Source organism: Aquarana catesbeiana, linkage group LG04 (genome assembly GCF_042186555.1).
Source record: "Aquarana catesbeiana isolate 2022-GZ linkage group LG04, ASM4218655v1, whole genome shotgun sequence".
In the NCBI taxonomy this organism is placed as follows: domain Eukaryota; kingdom Metazoa; phylum Chordata; class Amphibia; order Anura; family Ranidae; genus Aquarana; species Aquarana catesbeiana.
In genome coordinates, this window is record NC_133327.1 from 667,478,142 (window position 1) to 667,500,357 (window position 22,216).

The 22,216-nt window shown below is 42.8% G+C and overlaps 1 protein-coding gene across 2 annotated transcripts in view; it reads right to left on the reverse strand.

The window, feature by feature from the left end:
* Positions 1-22,216, reverse strand: part of ASB3 (ankyrin repeat and SOCS box containing 3) — a 248,972-nt gene that overhangs the window by 135,157 nt on the left and 91,599 nt on the right. For both annotated transcript variants that reach the window (XM_073628560.1, XM_073628559.1), the window contains exon 6: positions 1,787-1,964. In XM_073628560.1, coding sequence (XP_073484661.1) covers positions 1,787-1,964 — 178 coding nt within the window. The remainder of the gene's footprint in view (positions 1-1,786; positions 1,965-22,216) is intronic.

The window sequence follows — 22,216 nt, forward strand, 5'->3', positions numbered from 1 at the left end:
ATCTATTATTCTCTATGGAGATGGTTCACATCTCCACTCCAAGTCGCCTGAAGCCCGACTGAAGCTCAAACAAGTTCTGGATCGCTCGAATCGGGCAGATTTGGGCGTTTTTTACCCAGGAAGCAGATGAAAAAAAATCTAAAAACATAGCAACAAATGATGAAACAGATGATCATTTTTCCTATTGGCTAATAAAAAAAACGCCGGAAAATGATGCATGGAAACGCGCAAATACGCGTGAAAAGCGCTCAAAACCGCTACGCTCAGGTGTGAATGGGGCCTAAGGGTTTACAACCACTTTGATGATGTAATAATGATTGCAGAGCTGCATTAAAGGAAATGTAAAGCTTTTTTTTTTTTTTTTAAACAAACATGTCATACCTCCTCTGTGCAGTTGGTTTTGCACAGAGTGGCCCCGGTCCTCCTCTTCTAGGGTCCCTCAACAGCACTCCTGGCTCCTCCTCTTCTCGAGTGACCCGTTGGAGAGCTGCTCTACCTCGGGGGGGCACTTGTGCGGGCGCGCTCCCGTGTCCTGCTGCTGGGTCCATTGACACAGGCAGCAAGACTCAGCCCGGCCCCCCGCGTCATTGGATTTGATTGACAGCAGCGGGAGCCAATGGCTGCGCTGCTATCAATCGATCTACTCAGGACCCGAGACAACGGCTGGAGCTGGTGTGCTCATCTCCTTTACTGGAAAGACCGGGTTCAAGTAAGTAAAAGGGGGGCTTTGGGGGGGGGGGGCAGCTGCATCACAGGATGTTTTTCACTTTAATACATAGAATGCATTAAAGCGGGGGTTCACCCACACTGCAAAAAAAAAAAATATTAAAAGCCAGCAGCTACAAATACTGCAGCTGCTGACTTTTAATACATGGCCACTTACCTGTCCCAGGGTCCAGCGATGTCGGCAGGGGACGCCGAGAACCCGCCCGGTTCTCGGCAGCTGCCGCCGCCATCCTAGGTGAGGGAATCAGGAAGTGAAGCGTTGCGGCTTCACTTCCCGGTTCCCTACTGCGCATGCGAGAGTCACGCTGTGCGTCCCAAGTGGTCCCCGCTCTCTCCTGGGAGCTGTGTGTTCCCAGCAGACAGCGCGGTGGGGACGGGAAGAGGCGTAGACTCCCATGGGAGTCTATGCCGGAATTGGGTGCAAATACCTGTCTTAGACAGGTATCTGCACCCCCCTCCCCCCTGAAAGGTGCCAAATGTGACACCGGAGGGGGGGAGGGTTCCGAAAAGCGGAAGTTCCATTTTTGTGTGGAACTCCGCTTTAAGGTGAAAAACCTTGAGGGTTTACAACCCCTTTAATGTGGACCTATTCTATATGTTTGGAGTTCTTCTTTAATATATAAATAACAAAGAGGTAGTTTGGTACTGCTATATGATATGGTATTTTCTCACATCTCCCTTCAATGTAAAAGCAAAGGACAACCACAATAAAAACACGACCACGGTTTTCTTGCTCTATTTTTTTTTAGACACAAAATATTAAATACCCTTTCCATTAGAATCCTCTCTCGTTTTGCCCCAGTCTGTCTCATCTGTGATACCGAAATGTAATCCGTAGATCGTTTTTGCCAAAAAATTTAAAATGCTTCCATCATTAAATACCTATTAGCATGGTGCAACACATGTGCCCGTTACAACACCCCAAATGATTCGGATGTATTAAAAAATATTTAGCCAGAATGTAGTAGAAATTACAGTTTTACAGGAAACAATCAAAATTTCTAATTACCTTATGTGATTGCTAAACTCCTTAATTAAACCCAAATATCAGACAACTTACTTGCTGCGTCCCATTTGTGCAGCTGCGTGTATTGGCAGCTGCCAGGCCTCGTCATTGCAGTAGAGGTTTGGATCGGCTCCCTTGCTCAGTAATAGCTCTGTGCATTTCTCATGGCCTTCCTGAGCGGCGATGAATAATGGAGTTGCCTTGTCCTTGGCTTGGCAGTTGACATCAGCACCTGACACATAATAGAGCTTTTAATAGAAAGGCATTTGCAAATCTTTGGAAAATTAAGCTTGATGAACAAATATTGCCGTTTTAATGAGGCAGCCACGCTAAGCATATGGCAACATACATTTTTTTTTTTTTTTTTTGTTCTAACTTAAAAGCAGATTTGCATTAGTTTACTTACTAAACGGCAGAAAGGAAGATCGTACACACCCATCAAATACGGAATTAAAGGGCCAGCTAAATAAAATGCTGATTTATGCAGGAGAGCTGCTAATTTTAGTCACAAAATTTATACAGTTTTCTGGAACAAACAAGGATACAGAAAAGCAGTGGCAATTTCGTCAACTAAAAACATTTTAGTCTACTAACTTAATACCATTTTAGTCGACTAACATATGACTAAAACAAAATCAATCGAAATGACTAAAATGGGATTAAAAAAAAAATGCCATTTTAGTCAAAAGACTTATGCCCTGTACACACGGTCGGACATCGATCGGACATTCCGACAACAAAATCCATGGATTTTTTCCGACGGATGTTGGCTCAAACTTGTCTTGCATACACACGGTCACACAAAGTTGTCGGAAAATCCGATCGTTCTGAAACATGTACGTCGGGACTATAAACAGGGCAGTAGCCAATAGCTTTCGTCTCTTAATTTATTCTGAGCATGCGTGGCACTTTGTCCGTCGGATTTGTCTACACACGATCGGAATTTAAAGGATCGGATTTTGTTGTCGGAAAATTTTATGGCCTGCTCTCAAACTTTGTGTGTTGGAAATTCCGATGGAAAAAGTCCGATGGAGCCCACACACGATCGGAATTTCCGACAACAAGCTCCGATTGCACATATTCCGTCGGAAAGTCCGACCGTGTGTACGGGGCATAAGGCTAAAACTAAATTGAAATTTTGAACTCAAAATTAACATTGGTCTGTAGTGTATGTTCATACCTCAATACCATAAATAATAACATATTCAATTTTTCACTCCAGCAGTATATAATGAGTTTGGAAATTGTAGAGAAAAAAAACTTAAATACATTACAATTTAACTACACCAATTAGATTTTAGACGACTAAAATGAGGTCGGACTTTTTGGCTACAAAAGTCCGACAGCCCGTCCGACAGACTTTCGACAGGCTTTTGGCGGACTTGCGGCAGACTTTCTAACGAACGGACTTGCCTACATTCGATCACACAAAAGTCCGACGGATTCGTACGTGATGAAGTACACCGGACTAAAATAAGGAAGTTGATAGCCAGTAGCCAATAGCTGCCCTAGCGTGGGTTTTTGTCCGTCGGACTAGCATACAGACGAGCAGATTTCTGGGTCCGGCGTAGTTACGACGTAAAGATTTGAAGCATGTTTCAAATCTAAAGTCCGTCAGATTTGCGGCTGAAAAAGTCAGCTGAAAGTCCGGAGAAGCCCACACACGATCGGATTGTCAGCCAGCTTTGGTCCGTCGGCGTCCGTCGGACTTTTGTAGACGAAAAGTCCGACCGTGTGTACGCAGCATTAGTCGACTAAAATGCCCTGGAGATTTAGTCGACTAAATATGACTAAAACTAAAACAATTGCAGAAGACTAAAATGGGACTAAAACTAAAATGCCATTTTAGTCCTAAGACTTAAGCCTTGTACACACAATCGGATTTGCCGATGGGAAATGCATGATGACAGGCTGTTGGGGGAAAATGCGGCCGTGTATACGCTTCATCGGACAATTGTTGTCGGATTTTCCGCGGACAAATGTTGGATGGCAGGTGTGTTGTCAGATTTTCCGAAAGTGTGCACACAAGTCCGTTGGACAAAAGTCCAAAGTAGAAACACGCATGCTCGGTCGGTCTTGTAAACTAGCATTCGTAATGGAGAATTAACATTCGTGACGCGGCAAATTATGAAATCACGAAATGCAGCGCACAATTCTCTTCTTCTTTAATGGGATAATAATGAAGCTGCTTTGCTGGTGATACTGATGGAGTTATTGCAAACTAATTTTCAAAGGCTTTTTTTTCCCAGTGATATCAAGAATAATTATATATATATATATATATATATATATATATATATATATATATATATATATATATATATATATATATATATATATATATATATATATATATATATATATATATATATAGTTTTTTTTGGGGGGGCAAGTTACCACAACACCATTATCCTGTAGTTTTTAAGATCAAAGATACAACTATGTTGGTGTCCCTTGTCAATTTGACATTGTATTTTTTTAAATGTAACTGCCTACTCCCAAACTGTCATTTGAAGTAAAACATACAGCCAAGTATTATTCTCCACAATTTTTTTATTGTGCATTAAAAAAAGAAAACAAATAAAATTAGCCAACAGAACCAAAAAGTGCATTCTATGCATCCAAAAAATATAGAAAATATACCAAATCAAATCATTATTATTCAACCAAAAAAAATAATGTCAAAGCAATAACTCCAAGGCCAATAATAAATAACACGTTATCTCCTCCGATTCCACAACATGGCTGGTTGACGAACGGCCATTCAAAAACAAACTGAAAAGCGCAAATCAACACTAACCAAACTTCTACTAACACAAAATTAGCAGAAGGAGCCCAAAGGGTGGCGCTAAAGAGCTGAAAAACCACGTAGTACGTCACTACGTTCGTGCTGTACTGTTTGCCTTTGTATATCCAATGTCAGATCTCTGCAGAAGTGTACTTTTTTAGTTTTGGACATAACAGGTAAGTATTATATGGGGGGGGGGGGGGGCAACGTGGGAGTGATGATTCAAAATCATCACAGCTTCATACACCTGGGAGGGTGGTAAACCTTTCTTGAATCATTGGCTCTTATTCAGGCTGCGGACTGGACCTGCACCACAAGGTTGAAGAGAACATTCATTCCCAGCTGGAGCAGAACAGCTCTGTCTTTGTATCAGTTTTCTTTTGGTGGTATTTGATCATCTCTGTGTTTTTTATTTTTTGCGCTATAAACAAAAAAAAAAAAAAGGCCGACAATTTTGAAAAAAAAATATATATATTTTTTACTTTCTGCTATAAAACATATCCAATAAAAAATGTAAAAAATCTAATTAATTCATAAATTTAGGCCAATATGTATTCTGCTAAATGTTTTTGGTAAAAAAAATACCAATAAGTGTATATTGATTGGATTGTGCAAAAGTTATAGCATCTACAAACTATGGGATATTTTTATGTCTTACTAGCAATGGCGGCGATCAGCGACCTATAGCGAGACTGCGACATTGCAGCAGACAAATCTGACACTAATACCCTGTACACACGGTCGGACATTGATCGGACATTCCGACAACAAAATCTATCGTTTTTTTCCGACGGATGTTGGCTCAAACTTGCATACACACGGTCACACAAAGTTGGTCGGAAATTCAGAACGTCAAGATCGCGGTGACGTACAACACGTATGACGAGCCGAGAAAAATGAAATTCAATAGCCAGTGCTGCTCTTCTGCTTGATTCCGAGCATGCGTGGCACTTTGTGCGTCAGAATTGTGTACACACGATCGGAATTTCCGACAACGGATTTTGTTGTCGGAAAATTTTATAGCCTGCTCTCAAACTTTGTGTGTCGGAAATTCCTATGGAAAATGTGTGATGGAGCCCACACACGGAATTTCCGACAACAAGGTCCTATCACACATTTTCCATCGGAAAATCCGACCGTGTGTATGGGGCATAAGTGACACTAATACAGTGATCAGTGCTAAAAATACACACTGTTACTATACTAATGACACTGGCAGGTAAGGAGTTAACATCAGGGGCCATTAAAGGTTTAAGTGTGTTCCCTGGGAGTGCTTTCTAACTGTTGGGGGGGGGGGGGTGCTTTGACTGGGGGAAGGTAAAGATCTGTGTTCCTGCTTAGCAGAAACACAGGATCGGTACATTCCCCTCTCACAGAACAGCTGTCTGCCTTGCTTACATAAGCAGACCGCCATTCTGCCGGTCTCCCAAGCGAACATTGCGACCTCCAGACCCACTGATTGGCTCCCACTGTGTCCAATCACAACGGGAGCAGGTTGCCGGCGGTGCGCACGACGTCCCATACCTGGAAGTGTCAGATCAAGTACTAGGTACGTGATCAGGCACAGAGCCAGAGCACGTGGGGCGGTCGCTAAGAGGTTAATATGTAAATCGTTTTTTTTGTCCATAATCTAGGCACAGGTGCACTTTAGTATGGCATAGCCTGCATATTTCAAATGGCAGAGAGAGAGAAGTTAAATTGTGGAAGCATACATTTAGTACAACCAAATCTGCTGATAAGGGCTTGTACACGTGAGCACTTGATGCACAAAGCATTTGTGTTTTGAGATTCTACCATTGGGAGAGCTGGTGTCACTCAGGGGAGCCATGGACTGGGATAGCATCAATGCCTGATATCTGAGTGTGCACAGAATTAAACACTTTGTAATGTGCTTGTTTGCACTGAACCATTCAGTATAATACATCCTTTCACCCTTGGTGCATGGCGGGTTCTTGGAAAGTGCTGGGAGTGCTCCCCATGCACTATTTTTGATGCTTGTGTATGTAGAGTCTTATTGGTATGGCTGCCCCAACAGACTTATAAATTGCAAGTAGGAAAACGTCTTTCCCTAGGCACTACATACTATTCCAATTACTTTCTTTTCTGTTAACCTCCTAAAAATCCTACCTGTAGATCTAGAAGAAAAAGGCGATTTTTGACTTACCGTAAAACCAATTTCTTGGAGTTCATTGACAGACACAGCGTTTCATTATTCAGAACCATAGGGTTATACCGCCCCCTACAGGAGTAGGACACTAGGCAGAAAAAAAAGACTTGGCTGTGCCTATGGGCAGTCCTATTGGAGTTCCTTGTTCCTCTGCACTTGTGACTTGGATTTTTTATTGGATATGTTTTATAGCAGAAAGTAAAAAAATATATATTTTTTTTTTTTCAAAATTGTTAGTCTTTTTTTTTTTTGTTTGTTTATAGCGCAAAAAATTAAAACCTCAGAGATGATCAAATGCCACCAAAAGAAAATTGATACAAAGACAGAGCTGTGCCGCTCAAGGTGGGAATGAATGCTCCCTTCAACATTATGGTGCAGGTCCAGTCCGCAGCCTGAATAAGAGCCAATGATTCAAGAAAGGTTGACCGCACACTCCCAGGTGTATGAAGCTGTGATGATTTTGAATCAAGGTTCGCTTAGTCAAAGTGAACCTCGATTTGTGAAACGCGTTAATCTTGCCGTGCCTGCATAGAGATGTATAAAGGAGAAATACAGCGCTATGTGTAATATAGGTAGAACAGCAGCCAACACAGCTATAGACCCAAGCAATAAATGTGAATGTGAAAGTGTAGCGCTATAAAACCTAAAAAAACTTAGAGATAATGAAATCAGTGTCAAAATCCTAATAACAAGAGTTATAAAACAGAAATAGCAGGTCATGAATAATAATTCAGTGAAGAAATCACAATTCAAGGGATATATATAGATACGGTAGGGTACATCTCCTTGGACAGCCACGATGGATCCTAGGTCAGGACAACAGAGGAGGAAGATCCTCCTCTGATTAGGACAACAGCTGAACTCACAGGTAAGATCCTCCTTCATATCCGGGACAGGTATGTGAACACCTGTTTGTGGCCCCCCATCGGAGCATTATCCTTATGCCGCCGCATGTGATCGTTGGTGCCAAGCTGTTGTCCTGACCTAGGATCCATTGTGGCTGTCCAAGGAGATGTACCCTGCTAACCAGCTGGTTTAAAAGCCTTTGCGACTTGGGTGGCATAAGCCTCCCCAAATCAAGAACATCAGGTAAGCCTCCTAAGACCCTTGGTGGTGGCTCCTTCACTATTCTAGCCTCCCCTGTAACGCTGTTGGTTTCAAAGATCCGTCCAGACGTCCGAGGATTTTCCTTACATCTTTGGATTTTAATTTATATTAGTTTTTACTAACATATGCCTGGACTGTCGCTTCTATTCAAAATTTATTTTTAATTGGGTATTTCGGCACTTTAATTCACCTTGGAGACTTCCCTTTCATTTATAATTGTATCACCAGTATGCACATGTATATTGTACTATATATTTTGCACAGGATATGAACATATCGTATCTATATATATATCCCTTGAATTGTGATTTCTTCACTGAATTATTATTTCATGACCTGCTATTTCTGTTTTATAACTCTTGTTATTAGGATTTTGACACTGATTTCATTATCTCTAAGTTTATTTAGGTTTTATAGCGCTACACTTTCACATGCCTGCATAGAGGTCTCATGATTTCTTATGATGTATCTTGATGGATTTTTATCTTCAATAAAGTAATTATCACTGCTTCATACCTGGGAGTGCGGTCAACCACCAAAAGAAAGCTCTATTTGTGGGGAAAAAAGGGTCCGGGAACAACCGCGTAATACATTAAAAATAGCCGGCAAGCTTAAAAGCAACAAACACACTGTTGCTTTTAAGCTTGTCGGCTATTTTTAATGTATTACGTGGTTGTTCCCGCTTGTCTTTTTTTAAAGCAATAAAGGCTTTTATATACTATATCTCACTATTGGGAGTTCCTTGTTCCTCTGCACTCGTGACTTTCGGTCAGAGTGTGTTACCCCTAGATTGGAGTTCCAGCTTTCTTTCTTTTTGAGTACCACGGAGGAGGTCTGAACACCCTATGAAGATTCCGCTGACACGGGAGATCTATCTGTCCCCACAGAGGGCTTAATCTGCCTGCGTGTAAGACCTTGCTATTTAGGGGGTCCACCAGTAAGGGCACTCATATACTGAGTGGGATTCATCCACAATTGGGGACTCCCCCCACACCTCCTTTTCCTCCTCTTCTCTCCCTTGGTGAAGGTGGATGAACTTTGAATTTTGTCTTTTCATTGGACTTTTTTTCTTTCCATCATTGGTTTTGTCAAATCTTTTGATATATGGACTTAATTCACTTTGTCTGCATAAAAAACAATCAGCTTCCAGTTTTTTCTTTTTTTGTCAAAGCTTAAAGTGGATGTAAACCCGAATTTTTTATATATATATATATATATATATATATATATATATATATAAAATATCATATTGTAGAGTATAAGATTTCCTATCATTTGAACCCAGTCTTGCCACAAAGAGTTAATCCAGCTCTGAGCAATCCTCTTTTATTGTTCAGTGAGATAAATCTTGACAAACTGAGAAAAACTTTGTCAAATCCTCCCCCTTGCTGTGAGTGACAGGTGATTTACATATCTCGTGCACTAGCCTAAGACATGCATTATTTTTTAATTCCCACCCCCCACTCCTTTCTTCAGCAGCTCTGCAAGGATTGGCTGTTCCACACCTCAGCATGATTTGGTATGCTGAAGTCATGTGGTTACTTTCCTGTCTTTTCACTGGATGTTAGAGATCATAGCAGAAGTTCAGTGTAAGAAATACACAGGAGAAAATGCATATTGACAAGGGGAGTGTAGAGGTGGGCGGGGAGTCTACTGACATCACGACTCCACCCACCGAGCTCCAGACAACAGACCCGCCCACAGAATCTGCAGTTTTTCGGGTCTCAGAACAGACAGAGGGGAGACATTTGACAGGTAAAGATACATGCAGGAGACATGTATATCCTTATAGATAACCCCTATGGCAGTGGTTTAGAAAGGATGACAGGATTTACATGGGTTTATATCCACTTTAATTGAACAAGCTGAAGTTAGAAGCTGATTGGCTACCATTCACAGCTGCACCAGATTTTGCACTCTCTCGTTTTAGTAAATCAACCCCATTTTATTATTTTTCCCCGTTTTTTTCTATATATAAGTGATCACATACCCTCACTTCTCAGCTGAATATGCTCAGAGAGCTGAAGGAGGAGAAACTGCAGCACACTGGTCTTCCAAGTGAATGGCTGTGCAAGGGTGGCATGTCAGGATAACTCTGATCAGTGGAGGAGAGCAGGCTTAGTTCTTAGCACAGTTATAGAACTGACCATGATGTGCTCTCCTGCTTAGCGTGTTCAGTTTTTAATAGGAAAGCAGGAACACCAGGGATTTCACATAAAGGAAGCAATACAAAGAGAGCAGGATACTTTCTCATACAAGTACATGGTACAGCAGGCATATATCAGGAATATGAAATGTTGGGTTTACATATTCTTTAAGCATGCGCCTGTGTGAGGGCCATGTTTGCCTGCACGAGGATGCAGGTGTAGTGTGAATCCCCATGTAGGTAGTCCCATTCATGTCAATTGTGGCTCCCAATCTGATAGCTATGAAGGAGTGTGACCCCGATCGCACACTGTCTACGCTCGGGGCCGCGCACCTGCTCAGCGATCAATCTGGGAGCAGCGACTGTGTCCATGCAACCAGTGTCCCAATTGAACTGCCTGCATGGGGATAAACGTAACACTTGTGCATCCCCATGTGGGCAAAGTCGGCCTTCGCATGGGCGTACGCGTTAAGTATATTCGTGTGAATGAGGCCTTACAATATATCACGAAAACATTACATCAGTGCTAGGACAAGGTCATCCAGTGCCCAGGGAGAAGATGCCAAACTGTGTCAACTTCCTCTGTAATGTGGGCGCCCAATCACTTTAATCACACCTGATAACTGCACCCAGTCATCAAATGTTACTCTCATATCATCCTATACATCTATTCGATTTCTCAATTTTGATTTCAGGTTCAATAATGCAGAGAATCTTGTTTTAATTTTTTAATTCTTCATTGTTTTTTAATTATTATTCATAATTAAAAATATTTTTTTAATTATTCAACCCCACCCAATATTTTTGGTCGTTCCAAAATCATGTACATTTGTCATCATAACATATCAGACTTTATGTGATTTATATTGTCATCACCCACACCTACCCAATCTGATTAAACAATTTTGGATGATTCAGATCATTAAATCAGGTCTCCTTTTTCTTTAACTACTGGCCGCCGGGAGGACATCCATGGACGCCCTGGGGTTTGCAGTGGTTATACCGGGATGATGTTTGCACCTGCAGGCATCATCCTGGTATGAAAATTATCAGCCGGCGATTCTCTTTCCAGCAGAAGTGATTTGAGTGGCTGAAAAGCCACTTGATCATTTCTGCAGGGGGTGGAAGACAGACCCCCCTCCCTGAACCCCCGCCGCCTTTCCCAGGCTCTAACACCGATTGCGGAGCACAGGAGCGATGCGACCGGCGGCGGTGGCTGCCCAGAACAGAGAGAGAGGGACCAACGTTGTTACTCTCTCTCTCTGACCCCGGAAACAAGAAGCGACGAGTATGTTTGTTTGCCGTTTCTAAAGCCCCCCTCCCCTTCTTTTCTTTTTTCTCTCCTTCACCCCTTACTCTTCCTCATCCTTTACCCATCTGTTTTCTTTCTCTTCTCTCGGTTCCTTTCTTCTTTCTATCCATTATATAAAAAATGTGGGTACTCTAGCCTTGGGTGCATTTAGTAGTCTTATTTTAGCTTATATGTTGGTTCTATTCATCTCTGTACAGTCTATGATCTGCACTTTTGTACCCTTAATGTACTTATCTTATTTGACTACTTATTCGCTGTTCAAAATTTGATGCAACTGGTTGGTTATTTGTTGGTTGGTCTTTTGTACCCTAAAAGAAGGATTTAAAAAAAAAAAAAAAAGAAGCACCGAGTATGTCGTCACTTCCGGTTTTGCCTCTTTGTTTACATGGCCGTTAGCGGCCAGGAAAGCAGCCACTCTGACTGATCTGTGTCTGAACGGCTGCACTGGAGGCCAGAGGAGAGATTTGGGGTCTAATAGACCCCAGATCTCTCCCATAAACAGGACCTGTCACAGCCCATGCTGACACAAGGGATGTTGTTCATCCTTTGTGATAGCAATAAAGTTAATCCCCCCAAAGAAAAAAAGGGTAAAAAAAAAAAAAAAAAAAAAAGAAAAAAGCTTTGTATAAATGTTTTTGTTTTAAAAAGCGCCCCCCCCCCCCCCCCCCCATGCTTACACGCAAATGCAAACACATACGTTACTCCCACACGCATATGTAGAAGGCGATCACACCACACATGAGGTATTGTCGTGAACATCAGAGTGAGAGCAATAATTCTAGCACCAGACCTCCTGTGTATCTCTGAACTGGTAACCTGGAAGGGCATTTAAAGTGTTGCTTACGGAGAACTTTAAGCATTGGAGTTTGCCGCAATTCAACGGGCGGACACAATTTTAAAGCATGACATGTTAGGTATCTATTTACTCTGTGTTACATCTTTTATGTTTTACAAAAAAAATAAGCATTATATTGTGTTTGTGTGCAATAAAATGTATATAATAAAAACTGTATGTTTTCCAAAATAAATTGTGTTTGAAAAACCACTGCGCAAGTACCATGTGACATAAAAAATTGCAACACCCATCATTTTATTCTATAGGGCCTCTGCTAATATATATATATATATATATATATATATATATATATATATATATATATATATATATATATGTTGTCAGGGTCTGACGTAATTTTCTAGCAAAAAAAGTTGATTTTTACATGTAGGTGGTTAATAGCACAAAATACTCTTCCACACAACATTTAACCGTTGACATTTAATTTCCATATACGATTAGTATTTTAGTCTAATAAATATCCATGCAGTGATAAAAATAGCAGCGTTGACAGGATTATGCATTCTGTTTCTAAAACTGAACGAGGCTGCGGAACCCCAGCAGGGGCGATGTTCTATATTGCTGGAAACCTAATATAGGGGAAAAAAAGTCCTGCGGGCATGTATATACCACATACTGGCACCTCATGTTGTCCCTGGCCCAGTGTGTGGTACTGTGCCATCAGCCCATGTACTAAGGGTATAAAAAGATTTCTCATTCAATATCTATTATCTTTATTCATAAAAATTGCTAGTGCACAATAAACAGGTAATAGAGAGGATTTAGCAACATCAAACGCTGGCAGCATCCAGAACAAACGCGGTGAACACAGCAGCATTTCAATGTGGAGAAATCAGCTCTTTTTAATCTCCTGATAAATGATGGATGATCTAAGCAAACCCAGCGAGCGCAGCATATGTGGAAAGGTATGACTACAAGTATGATTGAAAGGAGTTTCACAAGCAAGCTTGCACCGGCAGAAGCTAATGCAAACCTACAGAGATTGAATTATGCTGCTTGCATTCAAATATTAGCGGTTGTGATAAGTGCTGGAGTGAAATGATGCATTTCACTAAAAATATCGAGGATGACATATGAATCGTTAAGCATATCTTACCGTTATAAGGGCATGTATTACATAAATGATACCTAAATATACTACACAATTCCTCCCAGCGTCATAAAGGCCCAAGACCACCCACAAAGCTGCTGTCCAGATTATTCACTTGCTAGCTTCTTGTCTCTCTTAAGGAATATGGTGTAGGTATATTCCCATCACAATTCCCTTTTCTACTCTCCAAATTAATTTGCTCTAAAGTAAAATACATAAAGGATTTGGGATGTTTTTGCTGTGACCCATGCCTGTGACAGTAACATAAATTATGCAGGCAAATCTCACCGCTGGAGTCTGCAATACAAAGAAGCCAACAAATGGCTTAACCCGCCTGTGTCCAATGTAAACTGAATATCAATTTGCAGAAAGCAGGCTTTCAAAAAGTACACTCCATAAATATTGGAGCTCTATGCATACCTTTGCATGTGTTAACCTGTGTTTCATAGTGCAGTTAGATAATCTGTACTTCTTTTGGGCAACACGGTGCAGCACATGCCAGGGATGTAGATAAGGGGGGGGGATATGGGGGTCCGAACAGATAGGTTAGTGTAGCCCAGCTGGTGGCCCCCTTTAGGATGGGAGCTGCAGAGCTCAAGCATCTTCTTGGTTAAGTCAGTTAAATTTACTTCTTCTCTCCGGCAAAGTAATTGACAGGCCTCAGGAAGAATAAGAGGGATGACTCTGATTGGTTGCATACAGGTCCAGGCGAACCATGCCCACTGAACCTGCAGTAAGGCTGGATTCACACCTATGCAGTTTTAGTGCTTTTTGCATTTTGCAGATTTGCACTACAGTCCATTTAACGTGGTTTCCTATGGAAAACGTTCTGTAGTGCAAATCTGCAAAATGCAAAAAGCACTAAAAATGCATAGGAGTGAATCCAGCCTTAGAGAGGAAGGTAGAAGTGTGGTTGGGAACTGAAGACCCACCTACAACCCATGCAAACCAGTGCCAGGAAGAGAACTGGATGAGGAAAAAAAAAATGGAAAGGTAGGGCAACCAACCAAGGAGAGCCTCGTACAGTGTAAAGCTGGCCATAGACGGAGCAATTTTTCTTTCCTGCAATCCGAAAATCACTATTTCCCCATCAACACAGTCAGTGTTAATGGGGGGAATCCCACCCGCAGAGCCATTGTGCTCTCCTGGTGAGGGGAGGGGGAGCCGTCCTCGCTGGGAGAACGCAGTGATTACTGCTAGCAGCTATAAAAGCCACTAGCAATAATCACATGTAACATCCAACAGGCTGGTAGTAGCGAAGTTCATTGAACAATCAACTTGGGTACATTAAGCCTGCCTATACGGGGTTCAAATCTCGGCAAGAGCTTGCTGAAGTGGCCGAGTTTTGAACGTCTATGGTCGGCTTTAGTGAGCTCAATGTCACGATCTAGGGGTCAGGCTCGAAGACCAGTTGCTATAGCAGTGGGAAGCTCACACAGAAACCAGCAGGATAGGAACACAGGCAGTCACCCTGGCAGATGACACAGGCTCACATGAAGTGCGAAGTCTAAGTACTAACCGGTGTTCACCAGAGCTCCTGATGTGGAGATGGGTTTAGCTACGTGTTAGTACCAGGCCGCGGTCCAGGGAAGACAAGAGGAGATACTGGCTGAGAGAGAGCACAACAATCTGGCGAACAGGAAATGCAAAAACATGGGTTAAATCAGGAAGTTCATTGGAGGAGTAAAGAGTTCAGGGTTTAAGATAGGATTGTTCAAGGAATTGTCCAGCATTCCAGGTAGCTTAACAGGAAGAGACAATGCCTAACGCAGCAGAGGTTCCAGGTTCAAATCCATGCCCTGACACTCAAGCAAATGCCCCTACTACTGTCCCTCTATTAGTTTTGCTACACCACAATTCTCCATGGTGTGCACAGTACACTGGCTCATCATCTTCCGAAGACTGGACCCCCCCAAAAAAATATCTACAGCCCCGATGCATACATATTTATATTAGTTTACTTCAAAATCTCACAGCTTCAAAACCGGTTCCACCTTACTACCAATAAAGTGTCCTTCCTATCGGACACACAGCTAGCTAAAAATCACACCAAACATAGCTACGCCTACAGTATAGTGCACAATATTCCAGTTCAAAGGAAGAGTGAGCGCAAACAATCTGCAAATTCTGATGCCATTTTGATATTCTATTTGTATGCAAATATCCCACTTAGCAAATAAGCCCCCTAATCTAGATTCATTTCCAGCCTCTCAGCCTTATCTCCGTTTGCTTTGAGCCCAGGAATAATGATGATGTGCACCTGGATGGCAGCCATGTCGTTTCAACAATGCTGATCAATAAAATACATAGCGATTCTTTGTGTCAACAGAATAAGACCGCGAATGTTCACTCGTGCACAAATTGCCAAAGTGTTTATGAAGAACAGAGGTTTGGCGGGCGCGCAGGGCGGCGTGCCCTCCACATAGTGCCCAATTGTTAATTATACAGGCCAGCTGGTTTAGAGAAATGGGAGTTTTTCCCAGGAATGGGAAACATGGCTTCTGTGCGGACGAAATTCAAAACAATTCAGCGTCCTTATGGTTCCGTTTTAATCTTTATTCGGGGATAATAAGTTTTACACATGACAGTGCTATAACTCATGCTCATAAATGGAGCTTTAAAAGGAGCATGACAGTGAAATATGACTTCATGTATGAGCAATATATTGCATGGGGAGATCTGGCTAATCCATAAATTGAAAGTATTAACTTGCCTTGGGAATGGTTTATTGGGAAGGAGTAGACGGGGGAATACACACAACATTCAGCACAATTCTAATCATACAATATATATTTTGTAAATGGGTGTTCACATGAATATGTATTTATGCAAATGAGCACACAAGCCGACAAAAAGGATTTTCATTTAGCGCGCTAATGGTGCCACCTGTAACCATAAACCATAAACCATTGTGGTTATATGATTTCCAACACCTTAACATAAAATATGCATGAAATACATATACAGTGAAAGCAAAACACTGCATGGATGGATCTTAAAAAGCCATTCCAGGCAACAGGTGATCTCATTCAGTAAGCTAACGCCATCTGGTAAACAAACCCTGCAAAAAGTCTGAAAACCTGCTTTTATTTCCTTATGGCAAAACTGCTGCAAAATGAAAATGTAGAAAAGATCTCCCTGTAAAGAATAGACATTAACCACTTCAATACCGGGGGGGCACTTTCACCCTCTTCCTGCTCAGGCCAATTTTCAGCTTTCAGCGCTCTCACACAACTTCGCAGTCAAGCAACACTGTACCCAAATACCGTATATTCTCGAGTATAAGCCGAGTTTTTCAGCACATTTTTTTGTGCTGAAAAAGCCCCCCTCGGCTTATACTTGAGTCTCCCTGCCTCACTGTGCCCATCTGCACCCTTATGCGCCTGATCTCCCGGCGCTGTGACGTGCAGTCTAGTCGGCGGCCGTCCAGTGTAACAAAGCCCCGCCTTCTCCTCATCCGTGATAGGCGGAACACTGACTCACAGCTGGGAAAATTAATCAGTGTTCCATCACGGACGAGGACGAGGAGGAGGCGGGGCTTTGTTACACTGGACGGCTGCCGACTAGACTGCATGTCACAGCGCCAATGTTTTGGAGATCAGCTACATGAGGCTGCAGATGGACACAGTGAGGCATGTATATAAGCACAGTGAGGCATGCAGATGGGCACAGTGAGGCTGCAAATGGGCACAGTGAGGCTGCAAATGGGCACAGTGAGGCTGCAAATGGGCACAGTGAGGCATGCAGATGAGCACAGTGAGGCTGCAAAAATGGGCACAGTGAGGCTGCAGATGGGCATTGTTGACCCTCTTTTCCACTTTACAGTAGCTGCACATTTCTCACCCTAGGCTTATACTTGAGTCAATAAGTTTTCACAGTTTTTTGTGGTAAAATGAGGTGCCTCGGCTTATATTTGGGTCGGCTTATACTCGAGTATATACAGTACATTTTTTATCTTTTTTTTTTTACATAGAGATTTCTTTTGGTGGTATTTAATCACCATTGGGTTTTTTATTTTTTCTAAACAAAAACGAAAAAGATTGCAAATTTAGAAAAAATAAATAAAAAGTTTTTTCTTAGTTTCTGTTAAAAAAATTGCAAAGAAGTAATTTTTCTTCTTCATTGATGTGCGCTGATGAGGCTGCACTGATGGGCACTGATGAGGGGCCACTGATGAGGCTGCACTGATGGGCACTGATGAGGGGCCACTGATGAGGCTGCACTGATGGGCACTGATGGGGCTGTACTAATAATCAGTGCCCCCATTATCAGTGTAAACAGTGTGCTGACAGGCTTGCTGGTTATCGGCAGTCCTTTCCTCACAAAAACTGTTGATAAGTCTGATTATATGTGATCAGCTGTGATTGGACACCACTGATCACATGGTAAAGGGCCGCTGTGATCATCCCTTTACCCCGATCTGTGATCACCTGTGTCCAAAGGACACAGCGGTCACAGAGCACGGCCGATGCGTGCCGCAGGAAGCACGCAGGGGCCAGATTCTGGGAGGCTCACTGACAGCCTGAAATGGGCATCAGTCCAGGCACCTGGCGGAGCCAGACTTTATTATCGGGATGACGCGGTGCCTGGACCGATTCCTGTGACATCAGCAGAAAGCGGACTTCAGCCCGCTCTCTGCTAAAAACGGGGCACAGGAGTGAATAACGAATTGCACACTCCTGTGATCCATAAGAGAAGCCCGGCCAAGCGAGCTCAGGCTGGACTTCTCCTTTAAAGGCATTGTACACTTTCAAATATTTTGGTTTTATCAGTGTAGTTATATTGCCTGTGTTGTTTCTTTGCCTTTCCTTGTAATGATGGGCTCACATGTTGTGGTTGTAGTTTGTAGTGTCATGGCTGATTGATTCTCCTATTTTCATGTATTTATTCACCTAGCTTGTTCCTAATCACTAAGGGAACAGGCAACTTCTTGTTCAGGGTCACACAGCATCCAATTCATGCCTCACAATTTCCTATGTATTGCACCACAAATGTGTGCTAATGTGACAAAAAAAACACATCTCTTCCAGTAAGGTGATCTCTCTGTCAGTGCTCTGCTTGTTTGTATCTGTGTCAAATCTAATTACTGTGAAGCTCTCACCTGCAGAGCATTAGACTGAGGGACCCAGGGATGGTGGGATATGTAGTTTCTTCACAGGAAGTGTCAGTTCTCACACTACAGACAAAGCTCACTGCATTAACATGTCCAATGCCATGCTGCATGCCTTACAGTATGTTTGAACATAAAGTGACACAGGAATGTGAAGATTTACTCTACTATAGGCTGTGTGTACTGGACAACAAATGACACCATGACACTACATGATCGATGCACATCTTATACAGGTGAAAAACACAAGTAGCAGGTAGTATGGTTTACAATAAGTTACGATCTGGTAACGGGGGGTGGAGGGCTTGATGCTATAAATGGACATTCCTTTTTAGTGCAAGGTCATTTTAAAATTTGGGATCTCTGTCCAGTACATTCTTGAGCTGGAGGTTTTTTTTTTTTACTTCAATTAAACTGGAGTTTAACTACAATGGCAACTGAGCTGTTCTTGGTGCTCTATTTGGCACATCTGATGACGTTTATCCTTCATCTAGGGTCCTATCTGGTGGACTAAAATGGTGGGTGTCAAAAGAAGAAAAGAAAAAATACAGATTTGTCAGCATGCCATCCGGAACAGTGGAGCACCCGAGCCAATGCACAGGCCAGGTGCTTCCATCAGTATCCTGCAAGGGAGCGCTCTCTTGAATGGAAAAGCTTGCATGGGCGACCAATTACAGAACTAGCACCCAAAGCCCTATTTAAAAAGTGTAGCAAAATGATACCCCAGCTCCACTGCGAATATGATGATCTATGAACTGTGATCCGGTGCTCCAGCCAGGACGTTCAGGCCCCAAAATGCAGTACTTGAATCAGAAAAGGGCTGGCGACTTGGATGCTCTTGAATAAAAGTCCTTTATTGGGTTACATGGGTACAGGCTAAGCTGACGCGTTTTGGCTAAGAAACCTTCATGCCTTGATGAAGGCTTCTTAGCCAAAACGCGTCAGCATAGCCTGTACCCATGTAACCCAATAAAGGACTTTTAATCAAGAACATCCGAGTCCCCAGCCCTTTTCTGATTCAACTATTTAAAGTGTCATCAAAACGTTATCAACTCAGCCTCTGGACTTCCCCTTCTGCTTGACCCCTGGTTGTGACCTCGGCCCATTTAAGGCCTTTGTTTCTCCTGACCCTCCATGCATGACCCCAGCCTGGCTCCTGACAACTCTGCTGTCTCATCCTCCTGACCACCCATGTATGACCTTGGCTCTGGCTCCTGACCATCTTGTTATCATCTCATCCTCTATGGGTGTCTACTGCTGAAACCTGACTTATTCCACCTCTGGTGTACCTCGTGTTCCTGCTGACGTCCTCATCCACCTACCTGAGAACTAACCAGTCAGACATTTCCCAGAGCAGCTCACCAGCAAATTTTTCTCTTGACACCGCATTTCTTTGAAGCCTTGCACTCACTTCCCAGGGGGGGGTTTGGACTATAACCACAAGGGAAGATCTCTTGTCTCTTTGGCCTCCAATCATGTATGTGACAATATTATAAGACACGTAGAGTTGCGTATGTGACAATATTATACGTTTTTTGCATGAGTGATGGCTACAGACAGCATCCCACAACTGACTGACGTCCTGAGCAGCCACACGTTTATATATATATATATATATATAATATGAATAAACCTTTTAACTTTAAACACAATACGAAGGGTGGCGACTCTATGTATTTAATGCAAGCCATAAAAAATAAATAGAACAAGTAGCTAGCAGCTGTGAAAACAAGCAAGCCATTTGCGTGGAAGAAGTTCTTTAATTATGTATAACAGAACCTGAAATATTCATGGTGGGGGGAACTTTCTACAGAGCTATGTCTGGCTACAGAAACATCTCAGACTACTTCTAGACAATGGGGGTTATTTACTAAAGGCAAATTCACCTTGCACTACAAGTGCACTTGGAATTGCACTTGGAAGTACAGCCGCTGTAGATCCGAGGGGGACATGCAAGGAAAATAAAAAACAGCATTTTAGCTTGCACATGATTGGATGATAAAATCAGCAGAGCTTCCCCTCATTTCAGATCTACCCCTCATATTCACAGCGACTGCACTTCCAAGTGGATTTGCCTTTAGTAGATAACCCTCACAAAGTCCCCACCCAACATAACACTAAGGGTCCTTTCACACTGGGGCGGTTTGCAAGCGCTATTGCGCTAATAACAGCGCCTGCAAACCGACCCGAAAGTGCCACTGCTTTGTCTCCAGTGTGAAAGCCCCGAGGGCTTTCACACTGGAGCGGTGCGCTAGCAGGACGGGAAAAAAAGTCCTGCTAGCAGCATCTTCGGAGAGGTGAAGGAGCGGAGTGTATACCACTCCTTCACCGCTCCTGCCCATTGAAATCAATGGGACAGCGCGGCTTTACCGCCGGCAAAGCGCCTCTGCAGAGGCGCTTTGCGGTGGTTTTTAACCATTTCTCGGCCGCTAGCAGGGGGTAAAACTGACCGCTAGCGGGCGAATACCAACAGTAAAGCGCCGCTTACATTGGCGGCGCTTTATCGCTGACGCCACCCCAGTGTGAAAGGGCCCTAAAAGAGAAGCAAAATATATTAGATATCTTTACTAATACAGATTATTTAAAGCTGAACTCAAGGCTAGGACATTATTATTATTATTATACAGGATTTATATAGCACCAGTAGTTTACACAGTGCTTTACAACATAAGGGCAGACAGTACGGTTACAATACACTTTAATACAGGAGGAATCAGAGGGCCCTGCTCATTAGAGCTTACAATCTAAGAGGGAGGGACAAGAGATATAAAACGGTAATAACTGTGGGAAATGAGCCGATTGAGAAAATAAATGTACAGTTGTTAGGTGGGGGCCCAGATAGGCCTCTCTGAAGAGATGAGTTTTCAGGGATCGTCTAAAAGTGGACAGAGTAGAAGATAGTCGGATAGATTGGGGTAGGGGGTTTCAGAGGATGGGAGAGGCTCTGGAGAAGTCCTGGAGGCGAGCATGGGAGGAGAAGACAAGGGAACTAGAGCAGGAGGTCTTGGGAAGAACGAAGAGAACGATTAGGTTGGTATTTTGAGACTAGGTTAGTGATGTAGTAGGGGGTCAGAGCTGTGGATGGCTTTGTAAGTTACTGTTAGTATCTTGAATTTAATTTGTTGGGTGAGCAAAAGCCAGGGATTGGCAGAGAGGGGTAGCAGACATGAGTGGTTGGTAAGGTGGATGAGTCTGGCAGCAGCATTTATGATGGACTGGAGGGGGATAACCTATGTAAAGTTAAGCCAATGAGGAGGGAGTTGCAGTAGTCGAGGGGAGAGATGACCAGGGAGTGAATTAGAAGCTTTGTGGTGTCATTGGTTAGGAAGGGACACATCTTGGAGATGTTGCAGAGGTTGAGGCAGTAAGCTTTGGACAGTGAATGGATGTGGGGCTGAAAGCATAATAATAATAATAAGCTACCAATAAGCATCCAAATGATGTGAAACGCGTTAGCAGTCTACCACCCTGTACGTCTCTGCAATTGACTGTATTGTTGAATTTTATTGAAATAAAGATGTCCTTATCCCAGAGTGCAGCCATCCAGGATTTCTTTCTACCTCACCGAAAGCATAATATGTAGACAGAATGGAGAAGCAGTAGACTGATGAACGAACCAATCTTTCCGTCTTAGTCCATAGGGTTCAATATTGAGTTGGCCCACCCTTTGCAGCTATAACAGCTTCAACTCTTCTGGGAAGGCTGTCCACGAGTTTCAGGAGTGTATCTATGGGAATGTTTGACCATTTTTCCAAAAGCGCATTTGTGAGGTCAGGCACTGATGTTGGGCAAGAAGGCCTGGCTCGCAATATCCGCTCTAATTCATCCCAAAGGTGTTCTGTAGGGTTGAGGACTCTGTGCAGGCCAGTCAAATTCCTCCACCGCAAACTCAATCATCTATGTCTTTA